The 21,020-nt window shown below is 18.1% G+C and overlaps 8 protein-coding genes across 8 annotated transcripts; 5 read left to right on the top strand and 3 right to left on the bottom strand.

Annotated features, from left to right (window-relative positions):
- Positions 1–103: 103 nt before the first annotated feature.
- Positions 104–1,136, bottom strand: PRELSG_0825100 (SAC3/GNAP family-related protein, putative; the record flags this gene model as incomplete). The annotated part of the gene is made up of 2 exons (XM_028676327.1): positions 104–726; positions 1,058–1,136. 2 exons carry the CDS (start codon positions 1,134–1,136, stop codon positions 104–106), a joined length of 702 nt encoding a protein of 233 aa, XP_028532828.1.
- Positions 1,137–1,773: 637 nt separating this feature from the next.
- On the top strand, positions 1,774–2,617 carry PRELSG_0825000 (trafficking protein particle complex subunit 4, putative; the record flags this gene model as incomplete). The annotated part of the gene is made up of 2 exons (XM_028676326.1): positions 1,774–1,824; positions 2,231–2,617. 2 exons carry the CDS (start codon positions 1,774–1,776, stop codon positions 2,615–2,617), a joined length of 438 nt encoding a protein of 145 aa, XP_028532827.1.
- Positions 2,618–2,801: 184 nt separating this feature from the next.
- PRELSG_0824900 (conserved Plasmodium protein, unknown function) lies at positions 2,802–3,131 on the top strand (the record flags this gene model as incomplete). The annotated part of the gene is made up of 1 exon (XM_028676325.1): positions 2,802–3,131. One exon carries the CDS (start codon positions 2,802–2,804, stop codon positions 3,129–3,131), a length of 330 nt encoding a protein of 109 aa, XP_028532826.1.
- Positions 3,132–4,004: 873 nt separating this feature from the next.
- Positions 4,005–6,134, top strand: PRELSG_0824800 (conserved Plasmodium protein, unknown function; the record flags this gene model as incomplete). The annotated part of the gene is made up of 1 exon (XM_028676324.1): positions 4,005–6,134. The coding sequence occupies one exon, from the start codon at positions 4,005–4,007 to the stop codon at positions 6,132–6,134; it is 2,130 nt and encodes a 709-aa protein (XP_028532825.1).
- A 1,233-nt stretch (positions 6,135–7,367) lies between these two features.
- PRELSG_0824700 (conserved Plasmodium protein, unknown function) lies at positions 7,368–8,174 on the top strand (the record flags this gene model as incomplete). Its single annotated transcript, XM_028676323.1, has 2 exons — positions 7,368–7,567; positions 7,808–8,174. The coding sequence occupies 2 exons, from the start codon at positions 7,368–7,370 to the stop codon at positions 8,172–8,174; spliced, it is 567 nt and encodes a 188-aa protein (XP_028532824.1).
- Positions 8,175–8,679: 505 nt separating this feature from the next.
- PRELSG_0824600 (pre-mRNA splicing factor, putative) lies at positions 8,680–10,967 on the bottom strand (the record flags this gene model as incomplete). Its single annotated transcript, XM_028676321.1, has 6 exons — positions 8,680–8,812; positions 8,932–9,997; positions 10,093–10,134; positions 10,245–10,424; positions 10,503–10,565; positions 10,715–10,967. 6 exons carry the CDS (start codon positions 10,965–10,967, stop codon positions 8,680–8,682), a joined length of 1,737 nt encoding a protein of 578 aa, XP_028532823.1.
- A 1,513-nt stretch (positions 10,968–12,480) lies between these two features.
- On the top strand, positions 12,481–16,249 carry PRELSG_0824500 (valine--tRNA ligase, putative; the record flags this gene model as incomplete). The annotated part of the gene is made up of 2 exons (XM_028676320.1): positions 12,481–13,348; positions 13,464–16,249. 2 exons carry the CDS (start codon positions 12,481–12,483, stop codon positions 16,247–16,249), a joined length of 3,654 nt encoding a protein of 1,217 aa, XP_028532822.1.
- Positions 16,250–17,157: 908 nt separating this feature from the next.
- On the bottom strand, positions 17,158–20,328 carry PRELSG_0824400 (phosphatidylinositol 3-and 4-kinase, putative; the record flags this gene model as incomplete). The annotated part of the gene is made up of 4 exons (XM_028676319.1): positions 17,158–18,495; positions 18,655–18,900; positions 19,001–19,097; positions 19,277–20,328. The coding sequence occupies 4 exons, from the start codon at positions 20,326–20,328 to the stop codon at positions 17,158–17,160; spliced, it is 2,733 nt and encodes a 910-aa protein (XP_028532821.1).
- Positions 20,329–21,020: the final 692 nt, after the last annotated feature.

The following is a 21,020-nucleotide window of genomic DNA, read 5'->3' as shown; positions in this document are numbered from 1 at the left end:
AAATTATATAAATAATATTAAACAAAGCAAGAAAAAAAAAATTTTTAGTATATAAAAAATTATAATTACAAAATGTAAAAAAAAAAAAAAAAATATAAAAGTTTTAATTATTTAGTTTAGTTATGTAGGAGGATATATTATCTTCGTTAAAATATGTATTAATACTTTTTTTATGTTGAATATTTTCAATATTTCCGTTGCAACAAATATACTGTTCTTCACCTTTGTAGTTTATTTTTTTAATAGTCCATTTATTTTCTTTTAAAAAATTTTCAATTTCTGAAAAATCCTCAATATTTAAATATTCAGACATTTTTTTTAAACTAATATTTTCAAAACTTAGAGAAATTGAATTTAAAATATATTTTCTAATATTAAAAGTAAAATTATTATTATTTTTTAAAAAGGAATAATCATAATTGTTATCTGAATCATTATCGTATATACAAGTCCATAATTTTTTAAATTGGCATTTTTTAATTAAATCGTGTAAATATACAACACTTTTTATATTTTCATCATATAAATTAGAATTTATTAAACTAAGATATATGTTCATATCAATCTCATTTATATTATATAAAACGCATATCAAAATTTTTTTAACTGCCATTCTATCATAACAATGCGGATAAAGGCAGAATAATCTTAACAACGTTAGCATAACTTCGTTATCAAAATATTCATTGTTTTCAAAAGCAATATCTACATAATCATTTAACACCTCTAAAAAAAAAAAGATATATATATATATATAAATTAAAATGCATATATTTATTTAATAATATATATTAAAATAATATTTAATAGGAACGTCAAAAAGAGAATGCTTTTTTTTCTTTTTTTGCGTTGTTTTAAAATATTATTATAAATAAAAGATATGTATATATATATATGTTTATTATTGCAAATAAAAACTCTTATAAATCATATTTAAAATTTTAAAAATGTTAACATTTTTATTCATTATTTATTTGTTAAAAATATATATAACCTTTCCTCTTTTTCTATTTAAATGATATCGACATATAATTTTAATTAAATATTTTCTACTTACTAAGTTTTGATGCATTAAACATCATATGAGGCAAAACTTTTATTGCCTGTACTTCTTCAATAATACTATTAACATTCATTTTCCTATTAAATAACCTTTATTTAATTAAAAATACAAAGATATAAAATTTAATGTAAATGTTAAAAAATTTATATATATATGTTTTTATAATTAATAATTAAAAAAAAAAATTTTTTTTAAATATTTATTAAAGTACTTTTCTATTAAAATTTTTTTATTTTTACTCGACTAAAATTTCTTTTTTTTGTTGAATGTGATATTATTTAAAAAGTTCGTACTTCAAGATTATCTATACAAAAATAATATTAGAAAGTTATGAACTTTTTTTATTTTTTTTAAAGAAATTTACAAATTATAGTTTCTACTAAAAAAAAAAAATTTATGGTATTTTTATGAAACATTTTATGTGAACCTTTACAAAAATTTTCTATTTATTTTTTTTTTGCAATTTTTTATTAAATCTTTTTTTTATTTTTTTATGTTCACATATTAATAAAAGTAATAAATGTTAATAAAACTTTATAAATTAATATATGTTTTCAAATTTTAATTGTATAATTATGAAATAAGAAAAAAAAAAAGAGAAAAAAAAAAGAAAAAAAAAAGGAAAGAAATTAAAATTAAAGAATTAATTTATTATATTTCATAAATCTATACAATTTCAAGATAATTGGAATTGAAATAAAAAAACTAAAATGTATTCTCTTTATGTCAATAACCAGCATGGTACTTTAGTTTATCAAAAGGTATTTAGCTATATATATTTACCCTAATTACACACATTTTAAGAAAATATATTTTTTATTTTTTTATATTCACTTTTTAAAAGCTAATAATAATATTTCTATCTTTTTTTTTTTATATTTAATTTACTTTTTATATAAAAATTAAATGATTTGAAAAAAAAATTATTTTTTTTTTCTTGACTAAGAAAATAAATTATATATATATTTACTGGATTTTTAACTTGAAAAAGAAAAAAAAATAATTATATATATATACTTTATATTTTTTATATTTTTTTATAAACTTGTTTATTGCATAAGCATTTTAGAAATTTCCTTTGAATTAATTTTGAATATTTTTTTCTAAATCTAATTTTAATTTTTATTTTTTATTTGAATCAACAATTTTATAAAAACTTCTTTTCAGCATTTCAGTGAAGAAATAAAATTAAATAGTAATGAAGAAATAAGACTTGCTTCTATGCTGCATGGTATTTCTACTATTTCTGAAAAAATTAATGTACATTCATTAAATGAAAAAAAAAACAATATCTTTAAATTATTAGAAAAAAAAGGTATAGAAACAATTGAAGGAGATGGATTTAAAATCCAATGTTACGATACATTAACAGGTATTAAAATATTTATAGTACACAAAGATGACTTAAATATTGAGGTGAACTCTTATTTAAAAAAGGTGTATGAATTGTATAGTGACATTATATTGAAGAATCCATTTTATGATATTGATATGCCTATACGTTCTGCAGTTTTTAATGAACATATCGAAAAACTATTTTCAAACTTAAAATGAAAATTATATATATATATATATATTCTAAGATCAAATTTTAACACAAGAGTTAATTTACACAATCTATATAGATTTTTTATTTTTATACAAAACATATTGTAAATTTTGTTTACCTAAATATTTCTAATATATATATGTTAGAAAAAAAAAAAAAATTCGCTTATTAATCCTAAATAGCGATAAAATGAGCATGTTTTTTAATATACTTATTTTTATCGACGCAGCATGTGTTGCTTTTCTGTCAATAATATTTCTTATGATCAATTTAAATGAAGAAAGTTTATTATTAAGTAAAAAACACCGAGAAAATGGGAAAAAAGCATTGGTTGCAGCCATATTTTTGTATGCAATTTTCTTAATTTTATTATTTACATACAAAGCCTATAAAAAAAAACGTAAATTATATAACAATTTCTTTGTAAAAAAGAGAAATACACCTAAATACGTTCAACTAGCAAGTACTTATTTATCAGCAAGTGATGAATATGAGCAATATGAACTAAACAAATTGTAAAATTGTAATATTATTTAATTGATATATATATATATAATTTTTGTTTTTCATAATTTAATTAAATTATGCACTATTAATAAAAAAAAAAAGAAAAAAAAATTGAAATTATTAATTGTTCATAATTTTCTTTTTTTATATTTATATTACCATTATTTCAATTTTAGCTTTTTTTTTTTTTTTTTTTTTTTCTCATTCTTATTTATGCTATTTTAGTTTTTTTTTTTAAAATATTATAAAATACGTGTAATATACAATTTTTATATTATAATAAAAACATTTTTAAAGAGATACTTTAATATATATTATTATATTTTTTTTTTTTATATAAGTTTCGGTAATATAGTTTATTTTTACTTTTATATTATATTATTTTTTTATTTTATTATTATTTTTTTTTTTTTTTTTGTTACTCCTAACATTTAAAACATTAAAATGTAAATATTTTAATATATAAACATCAAGAAATTAATGAAAAACATATTCGTTCATTTCAAATACCTAAAAATAATAAACATAGCATTAAAGAAATAGTTCATATAGTTTATTATTATTTTTTTTTTAAATAGATTTTTATATGTTAAAAATGAAAAATATATATATATATATTTATGTATATTCTTAAAAAATAATTTTTTTTTTTATTATTTTTATATTTAAATATACATAAATAAAAATTTAATTATTTTAAATATATATTTTTTTTTGTTAATTTTTTTTAATAATTATATTAGTAGCATTTCTTAATTTTAGTGTTGATACAAATGCATACGCATTCACAAATGAATTTTTGTTTTTTTTTATAAATACACATTAGCATAAATAATTATCTCAGAAGGATATGATAAAAAAAAAAAAAAATTCTTATTAATAAAAATGAAAATGCTAAAGTTAAATTATTATCATAGTGAAATATATGAAAAATATAAAATTAACAATGTTTTATCTTTATTAGTTGATAAACATAAGCTTCAAAATGAAAGTGTTGATTTTAATGAGCTAAGTAATAAAAAAAATAATTATAGTATAATGGCAATTTTAGGAAGTCAAATAAAAAATATAAATGATGATATATATAAAAATATTGATACAAATGATATTATTTTAGCCTTGTCTGAACTGAAAAAAATTGATGAGAAAATAGTAATTAATGAAAGCCAAAATAAAAACTATATCTTAGAATTGGCAAAGCAGATATATTATGAATATTCTCGAAAGGGTCTAATTGAAAATGATAATTCATTTAATTTTAATGATAAAAAATGTTTTATGAGAATAAACTTAGAATTAATGAATGAAATTAATAGAGGAATTAGTAGTTATGAAAATAAAATCTATAACTTACGTGTTTTTTCTGAAGAAGACAAACAAAAAAGAGATTTAAATACAAACAGAAGGAGCAATGAGGACTATAATGATTTAGATATGATTTTAAATGAAAATGATATATATCATAATTTAAAAAGAAAAAATAGTTATACTGATAATGATAGAAATATTTTGAATGAACATATATATAATAATAACAATAATCACGAATTTGTTGATAGAAGTGAGCATGGCAATATTAATGATGTAAATGTAAATATTTTAAAAGATGTAAGTGATGATAATCAAATAAATAATGGTTATGAAAATTACATTAATTTAAAAAAAGAAAAAAGAAATAGTCATAATGAAGATAATTTTTATGATAATTACAGAAAATTTAGCAAAGACTATCATTTAAATAATAAAAGTAATATATATTGTAATAATAAGGAGGAAACTAATAGCACATATTGTAACAGTATTGAAAATATAAATGATGATTTAAATTATTATAATAATAGAAAGAGTAATTTGGGGAATTTACATGATATTCATCTAGGAGAGAAAAATTTATTTAATGATAAAGTAAAGGTGGATTATTTAAGGAGAAAAACGCATTATGAAAAAATAGAGGACGAAAGAAGTGAAAGTAATCATCGAAGCACTATAAACGGCAATACTCATAATTTAACTAACATAATTAATGAAAATATTCATAAGAAAAGTTTTTATGAAGAAGATAATAGTAAATTTAATTCCAATATTTCTCATTGCAATTATATTAATGATAAATATGATAAGAATAAAACATTTTTAAATAAAGAAGTAATGTCTGATCGCAATACTAATGAATTAAAAATGGTTATAAATAACATGAATGCATGTAACTCTAAATTTAATGGTAATTCAAAGAAAAATACAGAAACTTTATTCAATAAAAATGCCACAAATTCAATTAATAACGTCCTAGAAAATATAGATAAGGCCGAGCAAGAAATTATTAACAATCATTTAAAAAATTCTCTTTCACATAATGAATACGTTGCAAGAAGAATGAGCTCAATACTTCTAAATCAAAATGTTCCTCAAAAAGAAACTTTTAATAGAAATTCATATGAAAATCAGAGTATAGGGAAATTTATTAATAACAACGGAAAAAATTATAATTATGATATTTCATTAAATAAATACAGTCCATTTGATAATAAAAAGAATTACACGGTAGATACAAATAATAATAGTAGTTTTATTATAAGTACTATCAAAAAACCAAATGCTGAAGAGGATTCCTATAATGCAGTTAGTGATTTTGAAAATAAAGATTTTAATATAAGATACAGAAATAATTCTGCAAAAGAAAATTATATGAATAATAAAAATAACTATAACATCTTAGAAAGAAATAATAATAGCAGCACACCATTAAATATTGATAATATGAGTAATTTTTCACGAAACATTGCAAAATCAGTAGAATCTAATTTAAATATATATACTAATAGATATTCTAGAGCACTAGATATAAATGATTTAAACAGTAATACTAGTAGAAACTATGTAAATAGTTCTAATAGTTTAAAGAGTGATCTAACAATGAGAGACAATTATGCGAAAATGCTTGAGAGATCTAAATCATTAACGTCTCACCTTTACAGAGCTCCTTTTACGCATAAATACTTAAAAGCAAATATTTGACAATTTTTTTGATTTCTTATGTTTATTTTTTTTTTTTATCTTTTTTTACAAAATTTTTTTTTATACAAAAGAGAAACAAATATACATTTTTGTTAAAATTTTTAAGAGATGAAATTATAGCATTTCTATATTTTTTTCTAATTCATCAGAACAAAATAGAAAAATGATAAACAAAAAAATATAAAATATATCAAAAAAATTCCTTATTAAAGATTAAATGAAAAAAAATTTAATTTTTATGTATCTTCTTTTTCTTTTTTTTTAATGGGAGTAAAATAAATCTTAATAAAAAATTTTAATTCCTTTTATGTTTATTCTATTTTTTATAATTTATTGTGCTGTATCTTATTATTTTATCTTTTTTTATTTTCGATATTGTGATATATTATATAATATTTTTAGGAATTTTACTCATACTTAGATTTTATATTAAATAAGGTATGCCATTTATTATAATTTTCTAGTTTTTATTTCATAAGGCTTATAATAAAAGTTTGCTTTTTAATAACCATTATTCATTAAAATAATGAAACTAATAGTAATAAATGTTTATTAATCTCTTTTAAGCATAATTCTATATATGTAATACAAGAAATTAGGATATATATAGGGCAAAAAAAAACAATGCAATGAATGCTATATATTTTTGTGTAAATAAAAATAAGAGAATAAAAATTAAATTATTATATTTAGTGATATTATTAATATAAAAAGGAATTAATAAAGTTTAATAAATCATGGATTCATATAAATTTTAAAATTACACATATATATAGATATCATTGATACTTCTATAATTGTTTTGGCTTTATTATTTATCATATATTTTAATTTTTCTCCATTGATAAGCATTTATATATGGTAAACTAGCCAAATGGATATATATATTTTTTTTAATTCTTAAAATTATGAACGTTCATTATAATAAAGCATTTTTATTACTTTGAAAGATTATTTTATTCCATTACTAATTGCTTTTATTAATGAAAAAAAAAAAAAAATTTTTCTTTTCTTCTATATATATATAAATACATGGCAGCATGCAACTGTTGTAAAAAAAATAGAGTATTTAAAATTTTTTTTTATGTAATTATAATGTTAAGTTTTTTATTAATGTACTTTCCTTTTCTATAAAACATATATTTGTAAAGGGATATTTTTATTTTCAGAGTAATAAAAAAAATATATATATATATAATTATTTTAAATTATTTCATTTTTATTTATGAAAGTATGCTCAACATAAATTTGGGGAAACCCGAAATAGATTTAGCAGTTTGTGATTATACAGACATTCAAATGTATTTATCATTAATAAAATATGAATACGTATTCGAGTCATGGTCAAATGATTCAAGATATTTATATTCACATGAAAACATGCAAAGAGTCATAAAAGAACTAAATATATTAATGAAATCTAAAATACCAATGTAATTATCTAAAATTTTTTTTTCTATTTTATAGTCTTATACATTTATGTTTTATTACATTTTTAAGCTTTGAATTATTCTCATTATATATATGCTTACATATTTATATTACATTTATTTTGAATATATATCAAAAAACTTCCCCAAAATAAAATTATCACTCTACATTTAATATTTTTTCCGTTATAATAATGTAAATATATACATATGTTTATGTAATTTTTTTTTTTTTTTTTAAAGGTCTTCAATATTTTTTATTTCAGCATTTTCATATGCACTTATGGTTATTAGTTATGTAGGAATAGTTATATTTTATATAATAAAATATGATTTATTTAAAGCATTTTTATTCTCCTGCTTATTTTTAATTGCTTTTATTCATTATATTATGTGTATGGTGTATAGGTATTTAGTAACCAAAAGTGTCATAGAGTCTGTTGAAAAAAAGATTAAATATTTAAATAAAAAATATAAAGATGAACAAATTTATTTTAAGTTAATTAATTTTAGTGCTTTAGGGTTCAAATATTTGAAAATTTTACCTAGATTCAGAGGACAAAAATACTTTACTTTGAGAGTAATATATTTGTATTGTAAATTAATTTAAAATTTTATGAATACATTCATTTAATAATTTATTTCTTTTTTTTCCTTTTTTTTTTTTTTTTTGTTCTCACATATTATCAAATTTTAATTAAATTTGATAAAATTATTATTTTACAAAATTTTAATCAAATGTGATAAAAAAAAAAAAAATTCAAATATTAAAAAAAGGATTGTTTTTTTTTTTTTTTTTTTGCTTAAATATTCATTATACAATAAAATTGTTTAGGATCTCATAAGTATAATATAATAATATAAATGCTATTTATAAGTAATATAATATTAATGAATAAAAAAAGAGATTAAATAGTTATATATTTTATTTTTAAAATCCAAATTTAATTGTTCAAAAAGGCACAATTTTCATATTGATATTTTGTACTGTTAAATTTTTTTTTGAAATATTCACAAAATTTTATTATTTCTTTAGATTATAGTATTAAAATAAAATTCGCTCAATATTTTTCTTCTTTTTTATTTTTATTTCATAACTTTTATTTTTATCTTATCTATTTTTCTTCTATGTTTTCACTTTCTGACGATGACCATGCTCTTAATTTTTTTTTAGAATTTTTGTAACTTTTTTTCTTTAGTATACTGTCTATTTCTTTTATTTTGCTCTCTTTACAATATTTTAAAGAACTAAAAAAAAAAAAAATGGAAATAGATTTTTAAATAAGAAAATAATTAAAAAAAAAAAATTTTCTATATAAATATTAAAATTATAACATTTTAATTTTTTTTTAATGGACATAATTTACCAGTCTTTTTTTTCCATTATAGAATTTTTATGATTTTTGTTACTTTCTGCATCAACTTCTTTCTTCTGTTTACTTTTAATAGCTTTTAAAGATTCTGATGAATCACTAATCGAATTACTTTTTTCTGAGCTAGTAGAACTATTCTCTTTTAAGTAATACTTATCTTCATTTTTTTTTAATATTGTGCGATCACTATTTTCATCATTGTCTGATACGCTATTTGATTTCATTTTATTATCATATATTTCTTTTAACTTTTTTCTTTCTTTCTCTTTTTTTTTTCTCATTTCTCTATCTCTATCTCTATCTTTTTTTCTCTCTCTTTCTCTTTTTCTTCTTTTTTTGTCTTCTCTTTCTCTATCTCTCTCTTTTTTTCTCTCTATTTCTCTTTCTCTTTCTCTTTCTCTATCTCTCTCTTTTTTTCTCTCTATTTCTCTTTCTCTCTCTATTTCTCTTTCTCTTTCTCTTTCTCTTTCTCTTTCTCTTTCTCTTTCTCTTTCTCTTTCTCTTTCTCTTTCTCTCTCTTTTTTTCTCTCTATTTCTCTATCTCTTTTTCTTCTCTTTTCTCTTTCTCTTTCTCTTTCTCTTTCTTTTTCTCTTTTTCTTTTTCTTTTTTTATCTATATTAGATTTACTATAATATTTTTCATTACTTTTTCTCTCATAACTTGAAGAACTTGATTTTCTTCTCTTCTTATACTCTGATATATCACTATATGATAATGTATTAGATGTACTATCATCACTCGATGTATATTTGCTACTATGCTTATTTCTTTTTTTTTTTAAATGTTTTTTATGTTTATATTTTCTATTTTTTTCATTTTTATAATAATCTGAGCTTGAGTCTGAATCTGAATTTAAATTTGAATTTAAATCTGAATTTGAACCTTGATATGATAAAGATGACTGTGTATATGATAAACTTACATGCTCATCTCTTTCTTTTTTATTATAATTATTATTTTCATCAGGAGAATTTTTATTGTGTTTTTTAACTCTATCTTTATGCTTATTTTTAAAATTTTCAACATTATCATTTTCATTGCCTTCATCTACTTCATGCCCTATACATTCATCAAAAAAAAAAAAAAAATTAATTTGTAATAATGATTTTATATTATTACATTTAGTTTTTTAATATCTCTTTTTTAAATGATACTTTCCTTATGGGAATATTCACTTTTTTTTATATTTTCATTTTCTGTTTAAAAAAAAAATAATAAATAAATAAATAATAATAAAAATTTTGTGAAATAATTAAAATATGGAAACATATATTTTTATATACTCTTGTAAGTATAAATTCCTTACCAATATAGATATTTTTAATACTTTCTATATTTTTTTTTATAATTTCATTTTGGTTTTTAACCTCTTCTATCTCATTTTTTTTGTTTTCAATTAATGAGTTTAAAGTATTTTCATCATTTCCTTCATTAGATATCAATAATTCTAATAATTCTTTAACAAAAATTTCACTTTTCTTGTTACCTATAAATAAAATAATAAGAATATTTGTTATAGTCATTTTCTTTTTTTGTTTATATTTTTATTTGTTTTAATAAATACCTATAAAACCAGTCAAATTTATTTTTAATTTTTTCGAGTTCAAATAATTTTGTTCTTCATCATCTATCAAAAAAAAAGATAATAATAAATATTATAGAGATGTTAAAGTAGATGCTCCTATAAATTATACATATAAATATATGGAAAATATGGAAAACAAAAAAAAGATATGAAACAGACATTTTAAATGAAAAAGAAAAAAAAGTATTAACCTTTTTTCTCCTTTGAATATTTTAATTGAGATAAGCAGTAATCAAATAAAATATCATCTTCGAAACCTAAAATTTCAGTTAATCTTTTATTTATCCATTTTTCTACTACATTAAAATTAATTTTAGATACATCAATTTTGCGATTATAAATTTCTGGCCATGTCATTTTTTCAATTAACTTTTTTTCTTTATCTCCAAAAAAAGGAGTTTGTTCAGTACTTGTCCCTTTATAGAAGCCTCCAGCTCCTCTCATTATTATATATATTTTTTTTAATTTTTCTTTTATATTATACTTTTTGTTTTTATATTATTTGGATTATTCAGCATTATTCTAGAAGGTAAATTTACCTTTTTGCATTTTTCTTTTTTCCAAAATATTATGATAATATATTTTAAAAAAGATTAAATATATTTTTTTAAATTAATTAATTTTCATTACTTAGGAATATCTTAATTTTTTAATTTATTTAAAATTTTTATTAAAAGTTGATTTATTTTCATCATACAATGTAATCGTATTATATTTTTTTAAAATGGTTATTTCTATTTTCTTGTTCAAATTATTTGAGATTATTTACTTTTCCTATAAAATGTTGAAAAAATTCTATTAAAAAAAAAAAATAATAATAATAATAAAATAATAAATAAATTAATAAAATGTGTTATTTTATGTTTATAAAAAAAAAATAAAATAAAATAAAATAAAATAAAAAAATTAAAATAATATAGAAATTTAATACATATCTATATATACATATATATGTATTTATAATTACTGAATGTCTTAAGAGAAAAAAATTTTTTTTTCTAATTTTTTACAATTTTATAGAATATAAAAAAATTAATGAAGTAAAATAAAAATAAAAGTAAAAATAAAATAATAATATTAGTTTTTTTTATTTCAAAAAAAAAAAAAAAATAAAATAAAATAAACATAAAACTTTAATGAATTTTACTTTATAAATAAGGCTGTATAAAAAAACATTTTGAAGAAAGATATATATAATTTTGTATAAATAAGAAAAAAAAAGAGAGTAAATTATTATTTTTTAATATGCTTAAAATTAGAAAAAATTAAATATCAATTAAAATTTTTTAACCACGGATCAATATTGATATTTATTTTTAAAAAGGAAGTTTACGTTTTATTTCTATCTATTGTATATAATTTTTGTTTTTTTTAAGGAATATATGGTATTATTTTTATTTATTTATTTATTTTTTTTTTTTTTTTTTGACTATTATTAACAGTTATAGATTAAAACTTTTTTAAATTTTTAGCAGTAATATTACAACTGTATCTTTTTTTTTTTGTAATTTCATTTTGTTTAACTTTTTGTATTGCTTGATATTCTAAATTATCTAATATTGTGATGATATATAAAACTTTACGACTCATTATATATATATATATTTGTAAATAGTATAGATTTTTTTAAATTACAAGGAAAATATAAACGTTTTTTCTTTTTCAGATGAATATACTATAATACAAAGAAAAAAAAATTGTGATTTGTTATCAATTAGTAAACTGAAGAAAATGAAGAAATTAAGGTTTTGTTCAATTAAAATATTTTTCATATGATATTTATGTATCTTTGTAAAAAAAATTAATTTGCTTTTCTAAATTTCAAGCAAAAATTAATTAAAAAAAAAAAAATGAGAATAAATGATAATTATATTTAGGATTTTTCTAAACAATAGAAACTAAATAAAATAATATATATATATATATATATCATACTTTTTTTGTTTTTTAAAAAATTATGAAAAAAATTTTTACTTTTTTGATTCTTTATATTATTGGCCATTTAACAAAAGTATATAATAGATTATTATGTTTTAAAAAAATAAACTTTTTTATTAAAAAATCTTACAGAAACAGAACTACATTAAATAAAAGTAAAAAATATATTAGCTATGTTTCAAAGAATACAGATAAAAACATTAATATATATAATATCAAAAGAAGAAATAATGAAGAATATAACCGCTATTTTTCTAATATTTTAAAAAATAGTAATATAAAAAAGTATTTAAGTATATATAAATTAATTAAGCCATTTAACTTATCAAAAATAAAAATATTTACTTCATATATACAAATCATATATATATATATAAAATCATTTTTAAATTTTAAAGTGAAAAATGAATATAATAAAAATATAATTTCACAAAAATGTAACAAAAATAGGTCATTTCTAATAAGCAATATTCTTAAAATAATAAGTAAAAAGAATAATGAACTGGTAAATATTTTTAGATATGGCTTTTTTAAAAAGGATTATATTATTTTAAACTATGAATTACTCATTGAAATACTAAGAAGAGATATAACGAAATTAAGTGTGTATATTAATTATTTTATTTTCTTATATAATATTGATGAAATAGATAAAATTTATAACAACTCAATAATTAAATATCTTTATTTATTTAAAAAAAATAGACAAAAACAATATATAGAAAATTTTAATAAAGCAAATTACTCCAATTCTTTTATTCTGATTTATCCACCACCTAATTTGTCAGGAAAATTACATGCAGGACATTTTTTTAATTTTATTTATCAAAATATTTTTTTTCTTTATAATAAACATATTTTATCAAAATATTCTATCCCTTTTTTTGGTAAGATTTAATAAATTTTTATATATTCTCGTGTTCATAATTTTAATAATATAAAAAATTGCATATATATAGATATATTTACATATTCATTATTTCCATTTCATTTTTTGAATAGGTTCTGATCATGGAGGTTTAAGTGCTCATGAAATGTTTTCCAAAAAATTTGAAAAAAAAAATTTAAATAAAGAAGAGTATTTAGTTGAAATAAAAAAATGGCAAATCAATTTAAAAAAAAATATATTAGAAATTATGAAAAAAATGAATATTCTTGTTGATGAGAAAAAATTTTATAACACAATGGATGAGCCAATGAAAAATATCGTCGATAAATCATTTTATATTTTATATAAAAATAATTTGATAGAAAGCAAATTTTATCCTGTTTATTATTGCGAAGAATTAAATACTATCATTCCAAATTTTGATTTAATATTTAAAAAAGAACAAAAAGATACATTTCAATTGAAATTATATTTAATAGAAAAAAAAAGCATAAATAAATCAAATGAAAATAAGGATACTGATGGTTACTATAGGAATCATGATGAACATGAGAATATTAATAGTAATATTAAAGAATATATGTATACTGAAAATAGAAAAGAAAATATTAGAACATATTATGATAAGGAAAATGAAAATTATTATATTAAAGAAAACAAAAACTCAATCGATGTAAAATTTTTCCATAAGAAAAAATTTCATTTTGAATATTTGAATGAAGAGGAAATTAATTCAATTAATAAATTACATTATATTAATATAGAATTGGAAAATCTTGAAAATTTAAATAAATTAATAGCTATTTTATATTTGTCGAAGAAAGAAAAATTTCAAAATAAATATGTTTTATTGCCATTTTCAAATAAAGCAATACCTTTAATTTTTCATAAAAAAAAAATTTTTTATTCCTCATTAATTAATAATGAGGATGAAGAAGAGACAGATATATTTATACCTGTATTTTCACTAAAAAATGAGAACATGTATGATTTCAAAAATAAAGAGCATTATACTTTTACAAATAAAAACTACGAAAAGAAAGTAAATACTTTGAATACAGAAAATAAAAATAGCATTTTTCATAAATTAGAAAAAAATAATTTAATAAAAATAGTGAATCAGAAAAATAGTACTATGAAAAACGCTTACTATAAAAATTATAAATGTATATTAACATTATCAGAGCAATGGAGTATAAGATATCATGAATTAAAAAAATTATTTTATGAAAGTTGTAATAAAGATTTTACTATAATACCTTCAAAATTTAAAGATTGTTTTTTTGACAATTCAATAAATAATCATGAATGGTTTTTAAGTAGACAGATTTATTTTGGTCATCATATTCCTTTATTTAAATATGATAATTTTGAAACAAAGAAAAAGGATTTAACATATAAAAATTTTTCTTGTTTTGTATATGGAAAAAATGTAAATGAAGCCTATGAAAATTTAATTAATTCTAATTATTTTGAAAACGATAAATTAAAGAAAGAATTCCTAAAAAAAGAAGAAGATGTTCTAGATAGCTGGTTTTCCTCTTCTTTGTACTTTTTATATTGCTTGTATCAAAATAAAATTGATTTATATAAATTATTGCAAATAAAGAATTTTTTAGTTGATTTTATTTACACTGGTAAAGATATAATGTATCCATGGATAATAAGAAGTTTTGTTCTTTTGAATTATTTTATAAAAAATGATTATATAAAGGATATATTATATTCTGAAAAAGAGAATGATAATAATATCCTTAGCGGTAGTATGAAGAATATTAATAATAATATGAATAATGCCAATAGTAAAATGGATAAAACTAATGATAATATTAATAATACTAATAATGATATGAGCAGTAATAACAAAAAATATTTATATGATAAAAAAATGAAATATTTAGAAAAAAGTTATTTAGCTAATACTGTAAAATTTCATGGAATTTTAAAAGATAATACAGGAAAAAAAATTAGCAAAAGTGAAAAAAATTCCACATATTACGATAAATGTTTAGAAAATGCAAATATTGATTCTATAAGATTATCTTTTAGTTTTCTTCAAAAAAGCACAGAAGATATTATTTTTTCAGAAAATTTTATTCGTAAGAGTAATAAATTTATTAGAAAAATTTGGAATATTGGAAATTTTATAAAAAAAAATTGTTCTTTTAAGTCATATATAGAAATAAATAATTATCTATTAAGTGATAATCAAAAAATTCATGATTTTTTAAAAAAAACAGTTCAAAAAATATCAGATATTGGCATATTTGAAAAATATTGTGATACTATAAAGTCAATAATATGTGAAATGAAATGTTATAATATATCCAAAAGTATTAATTTAATTCATATTTTTGTAATGAATTTTTTCTCCAAATTTTATTTAAATTATTATTTATATGATTATAATAATAAAAAAATAAAAAATTTTTTAATATTCTATATTTTTAAAGGAATACTAAAAATTCTCTATCCATTTATTCCTCATATAACAGAAATTTTGTTTATTCAACTTTATTTAAGATATGAATCAAATATATATACTCCATTTAATTCGCTATCTTGTAATTATAATTTTTTTAAAAATGAAAACTTTTCGTTAAAAGAAAATCTTGAGGAAAGATATTTTATTGCCTTTGAACAAATTTATAGTTATCTTCGCAAGTATAAAAAGAATGCATATTCTGATAAAATAATAAATATTTATTTGAAAAAACATCAAGGAATCTTTTTAATTAATTATTTTAAAAATGAAGAAATCATATTTAAAAAAGCTTTTAACTTAAATGTTTCTTTTAAAATTTTTGATAAAAATACGTTAAATGATCAAGAGGATGTAAATAACAATCAATCAAAAAAAATGCTATATTGTAATGAATATTTTGTAATTTTGTCATAATTTTTTTTTTTTTTGAATTAATAAAAAAGTTAAATAAGCTTTTATAATGAATATTTCAAATCATAAATTTTTTATCAAAGTATGGTAAAGATCTAAAATTTCTTTGGTTTTTTACACTATAGCTTACTTAGTATTATTTTATTTATTTATTGCTTTAATAATATATGCTATTTTTTTAGGTTTTAATATTTATGTTTCACTGTTTTTTTTTTTTTTTTTTGTTTGATTTTTTTTTTAAATTTTTCTTTATATCAATAGATTAAATTATCATAACTTAAGACAATTTTTCTTTCTTTTTTTTTTTTTTTTATATTTCTGAATAGAAATTAAGGATTATATATATTTCTAATATATATATTTTTATTATTATTTTTACTTTTGGTTTCCTTTTCATTTTATAAATAAAATTAACATAAAAATAAAAGAAAAAATTTCATATTGAATTTTTAAAAATTTGTAATTTTAATTTAATTTTAATTTTATGTGTAACTTTATTATTTAAAAAAAATAAAAAAAAAAAATTTATCTCTTAAAAATGAGATAAAATGAAAACATAAAAAAAAAAAAAAAATATATGAAAATAAACAAATTATGCATATATATAATTATAAATAATAATTAAATGTTCTTTGCTTTTTAATTCATGAATAAAAGCAAAAATAAATATATAAATAAAATTTTTAACGTAAAAAAAAAAAAAAAAAGAAAAAAAAATAAGACAGAATTATGAGATAAAAAAAAATATATATATATATATTTTATGAATTTATTATACAGTACAATCTATATATATATATATATATATATATGTTAACCATTAATCTACATTCAAAAAAAAAGATATAAAAAAAAAAAGGAATATAAAAAAAAAAAATAAAAATATTTTTTTTATTTTAAAATAATGATTCTTATTTTATACTATTTAAGTAAGAATGTTTTATTGATGTAATTTCGTCACCATTATAAGGATAATTCTTCCAATTTGGATGATAATCGTTAATATATTTTTTAACATAATTTTCGAAGGTTTCAAAAAAAAGCTTCTCAAAAATTTTATTTTCCCATTTTACATTTATAATTTTATTATTTTTATCTCTAATCACCCAAATCGAATTTATTTTATTCATTTCTATGTTTCGATAGGCTGTTCCCGTATTCTCACTTATTCTTTTTATTGTCCCTGAAGGTTTTTTAAAAGTTTCATCATCATCATCATTTTCTTCTTCCTCCTCTTCATCATCATCTTCATCTTCATCCTCATCTTCTTCATCTTTTTCTTCTCTTTCTTTTCTTTTTTCTCCTTCCTTTTCCTCTTCTTTTTTTTCTTTTTCTTTCTCTTCTTTTTTCTTTTTTTCCCTCTTTTTCTTTTTTTTTTTAAATTTTGATTTAATTATTTGTCCATTATGAAATAATGATTTATTATCAGATAAATTCAAATTATTATCTAATCCTTCATTATGTGAATCATATTTCTTTGAATCATTACATTTATAATCATTATTCAAAGATGAATCATAACTATTTGAAGTAGAGCTTGTCGTAGCATTAATATACTCGCTTGTACTACTAAAAGATGTAACTGGAGAACTACTATCATTTGTTTGATTTACCATTTTTACTGATTTTTTATTTTTATAAAGTATATTATATTCACTAATTTCAATATTCGGTATATTCTGAAATTGCTTACTCATAATTTTATTGTCATCACTATAATTACTATTTTCAACTATCTCACTTTTCGATGAATAAAATCGACTGAACGTTTTCATATCTTCTTCTAAATCTTCTTTTTTTTTCAAATTCTCCTTACAATTACTGGTGTTGGATACATTCATATCGCACATATTGATATTACCCAAAGAATTATTAATGCTACTATTGATGCTATTGTTTTCAGTATTTATTTTACTATCCTTTTGTTTATAATTATCTTTTAAAAAGGGGTTTTTCTTTATGCACAAATTTTCTTCTATCTCTTTAAAACTTACCGAACCAGAAAAATTAATTTTTTTATTATCTAATGCATCATATTCACTTTTTGTTATATTTGGAAATGCTTCAGGCCTTCCGTTTTTTTTTATTTCAGTTTGATCCTCTGATTTCTTTATTTTGTCATCAATATTATCTATTGCTTTACTTTTATTATTTTTCTTTTTTTTATTAATTTTAATTTCTGCTAAATCTAAAATATGCCCTAATCTATTTGTACTCATTAAAGAAGTATAGTCCATCATTTGATATGCCTTAAGATATAGAAATAATATAAAATGGATAAATTATTTCAGAATTTATGAATAATAGAAATATTAATAAGCATAAAAAAAATATAATAAACCATAATAAAATAAAAAGAAATAAGAGTTAAAAATATATATATATATATATATATATATATATTTTACTTGGATAATTGAATCTTTAACTAAATGCTCAAGTATAGATTCATCATCAATATTTTTTCTTGTACTTATTTTTGCAATTTCATACAAATTCAAATGCATTCTTGCACCTATTTGTAATAAACGAGTACATACTCTCATAGTTCTTATACAATCCTCTCTTATTAATAACTTCTTTCTAATTTTTTCTGCATCTTTATCAGGATCGAATGTAAAAATCACATGTAATTCTTCATCATCAAATGGAACCTTTAACAAAAAAAAAAAAAAAGGAAAAATATATATATGAATACATATATATAGTAAATATATTTTTAATTGAATATTATTTTTTCTTAAAATATTTTACTTTTGTTTGAGGCCATTCAAACCAAACCAGATCAATTTCTGCAACATCCATTATATGAGGCAATATTAATCCATGATCTATTGGTATTAAGCTGTATCTAAAAGATAAAAATAAAAATAAAAATATATATATATATATATTGAAAAAAGATGTAATAAATATAATATAAATGTTTGATAATACATAAAAAAATATAATAAAAATTATGTAAAAATAATTATATAAATATATGTATAATTCAGAAAAACACGAATTTTTTTTTTTTTTTTTATATACCTTGATGGTTTTTTATCTATTGTTACTATTCTCTTAAGAATATCTTCATTATTTGTACTGAAAAATTGATTATTTCTATATAAAAATTGATTATAAGAGTCTTTTAAACTTTTTAAAGGAGAAACTAGTATATTACCATCATTTCTATCTAAATTCATAACTCTTATATCAAGTATAGCAATTTTATGTATATCTCTAATACTAAATTGTTTATAATCGTAATTGCCAACGCTTTCTTTGGAATCGATAAATTCTTGCAATGATCCACATTTCCATTTTAAATTAGTTTCATTATCGATATATTTTAATTTACTTTTATTATTAAAATGAGGATGGCAAGCTTCTACCATAATAGTACAAGGAACATTGCTGAAATTATTATAATTATTATCTAAGATATATGCAGCTATTTCTCTACTTGCTCCTTCTCCTGATAATACACCTGAACGAAATCCTTCTTGATACATCTTCCCTTCATAACCACGAGGGTTAAATGGTGCAAATGCCTCCTCATCTAATGGCTTAAATACAGAACAAACTTTTTTCTTTCCATTGAATAATAAGTATGTTCCTCCAGTACCATCCATTGTTAATTTGGGGGAAATATTTTTTTTAAATGCTAATTTTATTTCATTTAGAATATTCTCAAAGAAAGGTGGATAACTTTTACTGTCTATTACTCTTATAGATGCATTAGGATTTGTATCTTTAATAGCCCAATATAACTTGTTAACTCTTTTTCTCTTTTTTTTTTCATTTCTATTATTATTATCTAAATATGTGCTAATTATTCTATAATTTGGTAACTTTATACCTTTATAAAATATAATAATATCATTTACTTTGATACCCCCTGGTAAATTTAATTTTTTAATTAATAATCTTTTTAGCATCTGAACATCATAAAAGGGAAATATTAATAAACTTATATGTCTGTTTCCATTTATTTCATAAAATAATGTATTAATTACATCGTTTTCTTCATTTATTCTTAAAGCATTATGCGTACTAAAATACATTTGTTGTGACATAGGCAAGCTACTACTACCCATAATTACATTAAAATATGAAAGAATATAAAATAAAAAAAAAATTAAATCTAAATATGTAAAAAGAAAATTAATATTAAAAAGATAACTCAACGAAAATAGATAATAGAAAAAGATACAAAAACAGGAATTGGGACAGAATCCAAATATGGAATAAATAAAGAATATACATATATAAAAAAAAGAAAAGAAAAAGAAAAAATAAATAAAAATAATAAAATTATATATATATATATATACATATAAAGATAAAGATAAGAAAAAAGATAAAAAAAAAAAAAAGATAAAAAAAAAGATAAAAAAAAAAGAAAAAAAAAGATATGAAAAAAATGTGTAGGATTAAAAATAATTTTAAGTTATTAAATGCATAATTAAGATAACAAATTATGCATTTTATAAATTATAAAATTTTATCTATCATAACATTGATATTATTCATAAATAATTTAAAACAAATCATTTTACAATTATTTTACAACCCATCACTTGTATTATCTTTGATAGTATCTATAATCATTATTCTTTTTAAAATAAAAATAAGTCAACTAAAATTATATACAATATTCTTAAAAAAAAAAAAAAAAAAAAAAATTTAAAAACAATTTTTTTTTTTTTGAATTTTATAACACTTTAAAATAATTGTAAAATATCAACATAATACTATAGAATTTATTACATATTTATGAAAATACAAA

Source organism: Plasmodium relictum (assembly GCF_900005765.1).
Source record: "Plasmodium relictum strain SGS1 genome assembly, chromosome: 8".
Classification (NCBI taxonomy): Eukaryota; Apicomplexa; class Aconoidasida; order Haemosporida; family Plasmodiidae; genus Plasmodium; species Plasmodium relictum.
Note: the sequence above shows the minus strand (reverse complement) of the source record. Positions and strands in the feature narration are given on the sequence as shown.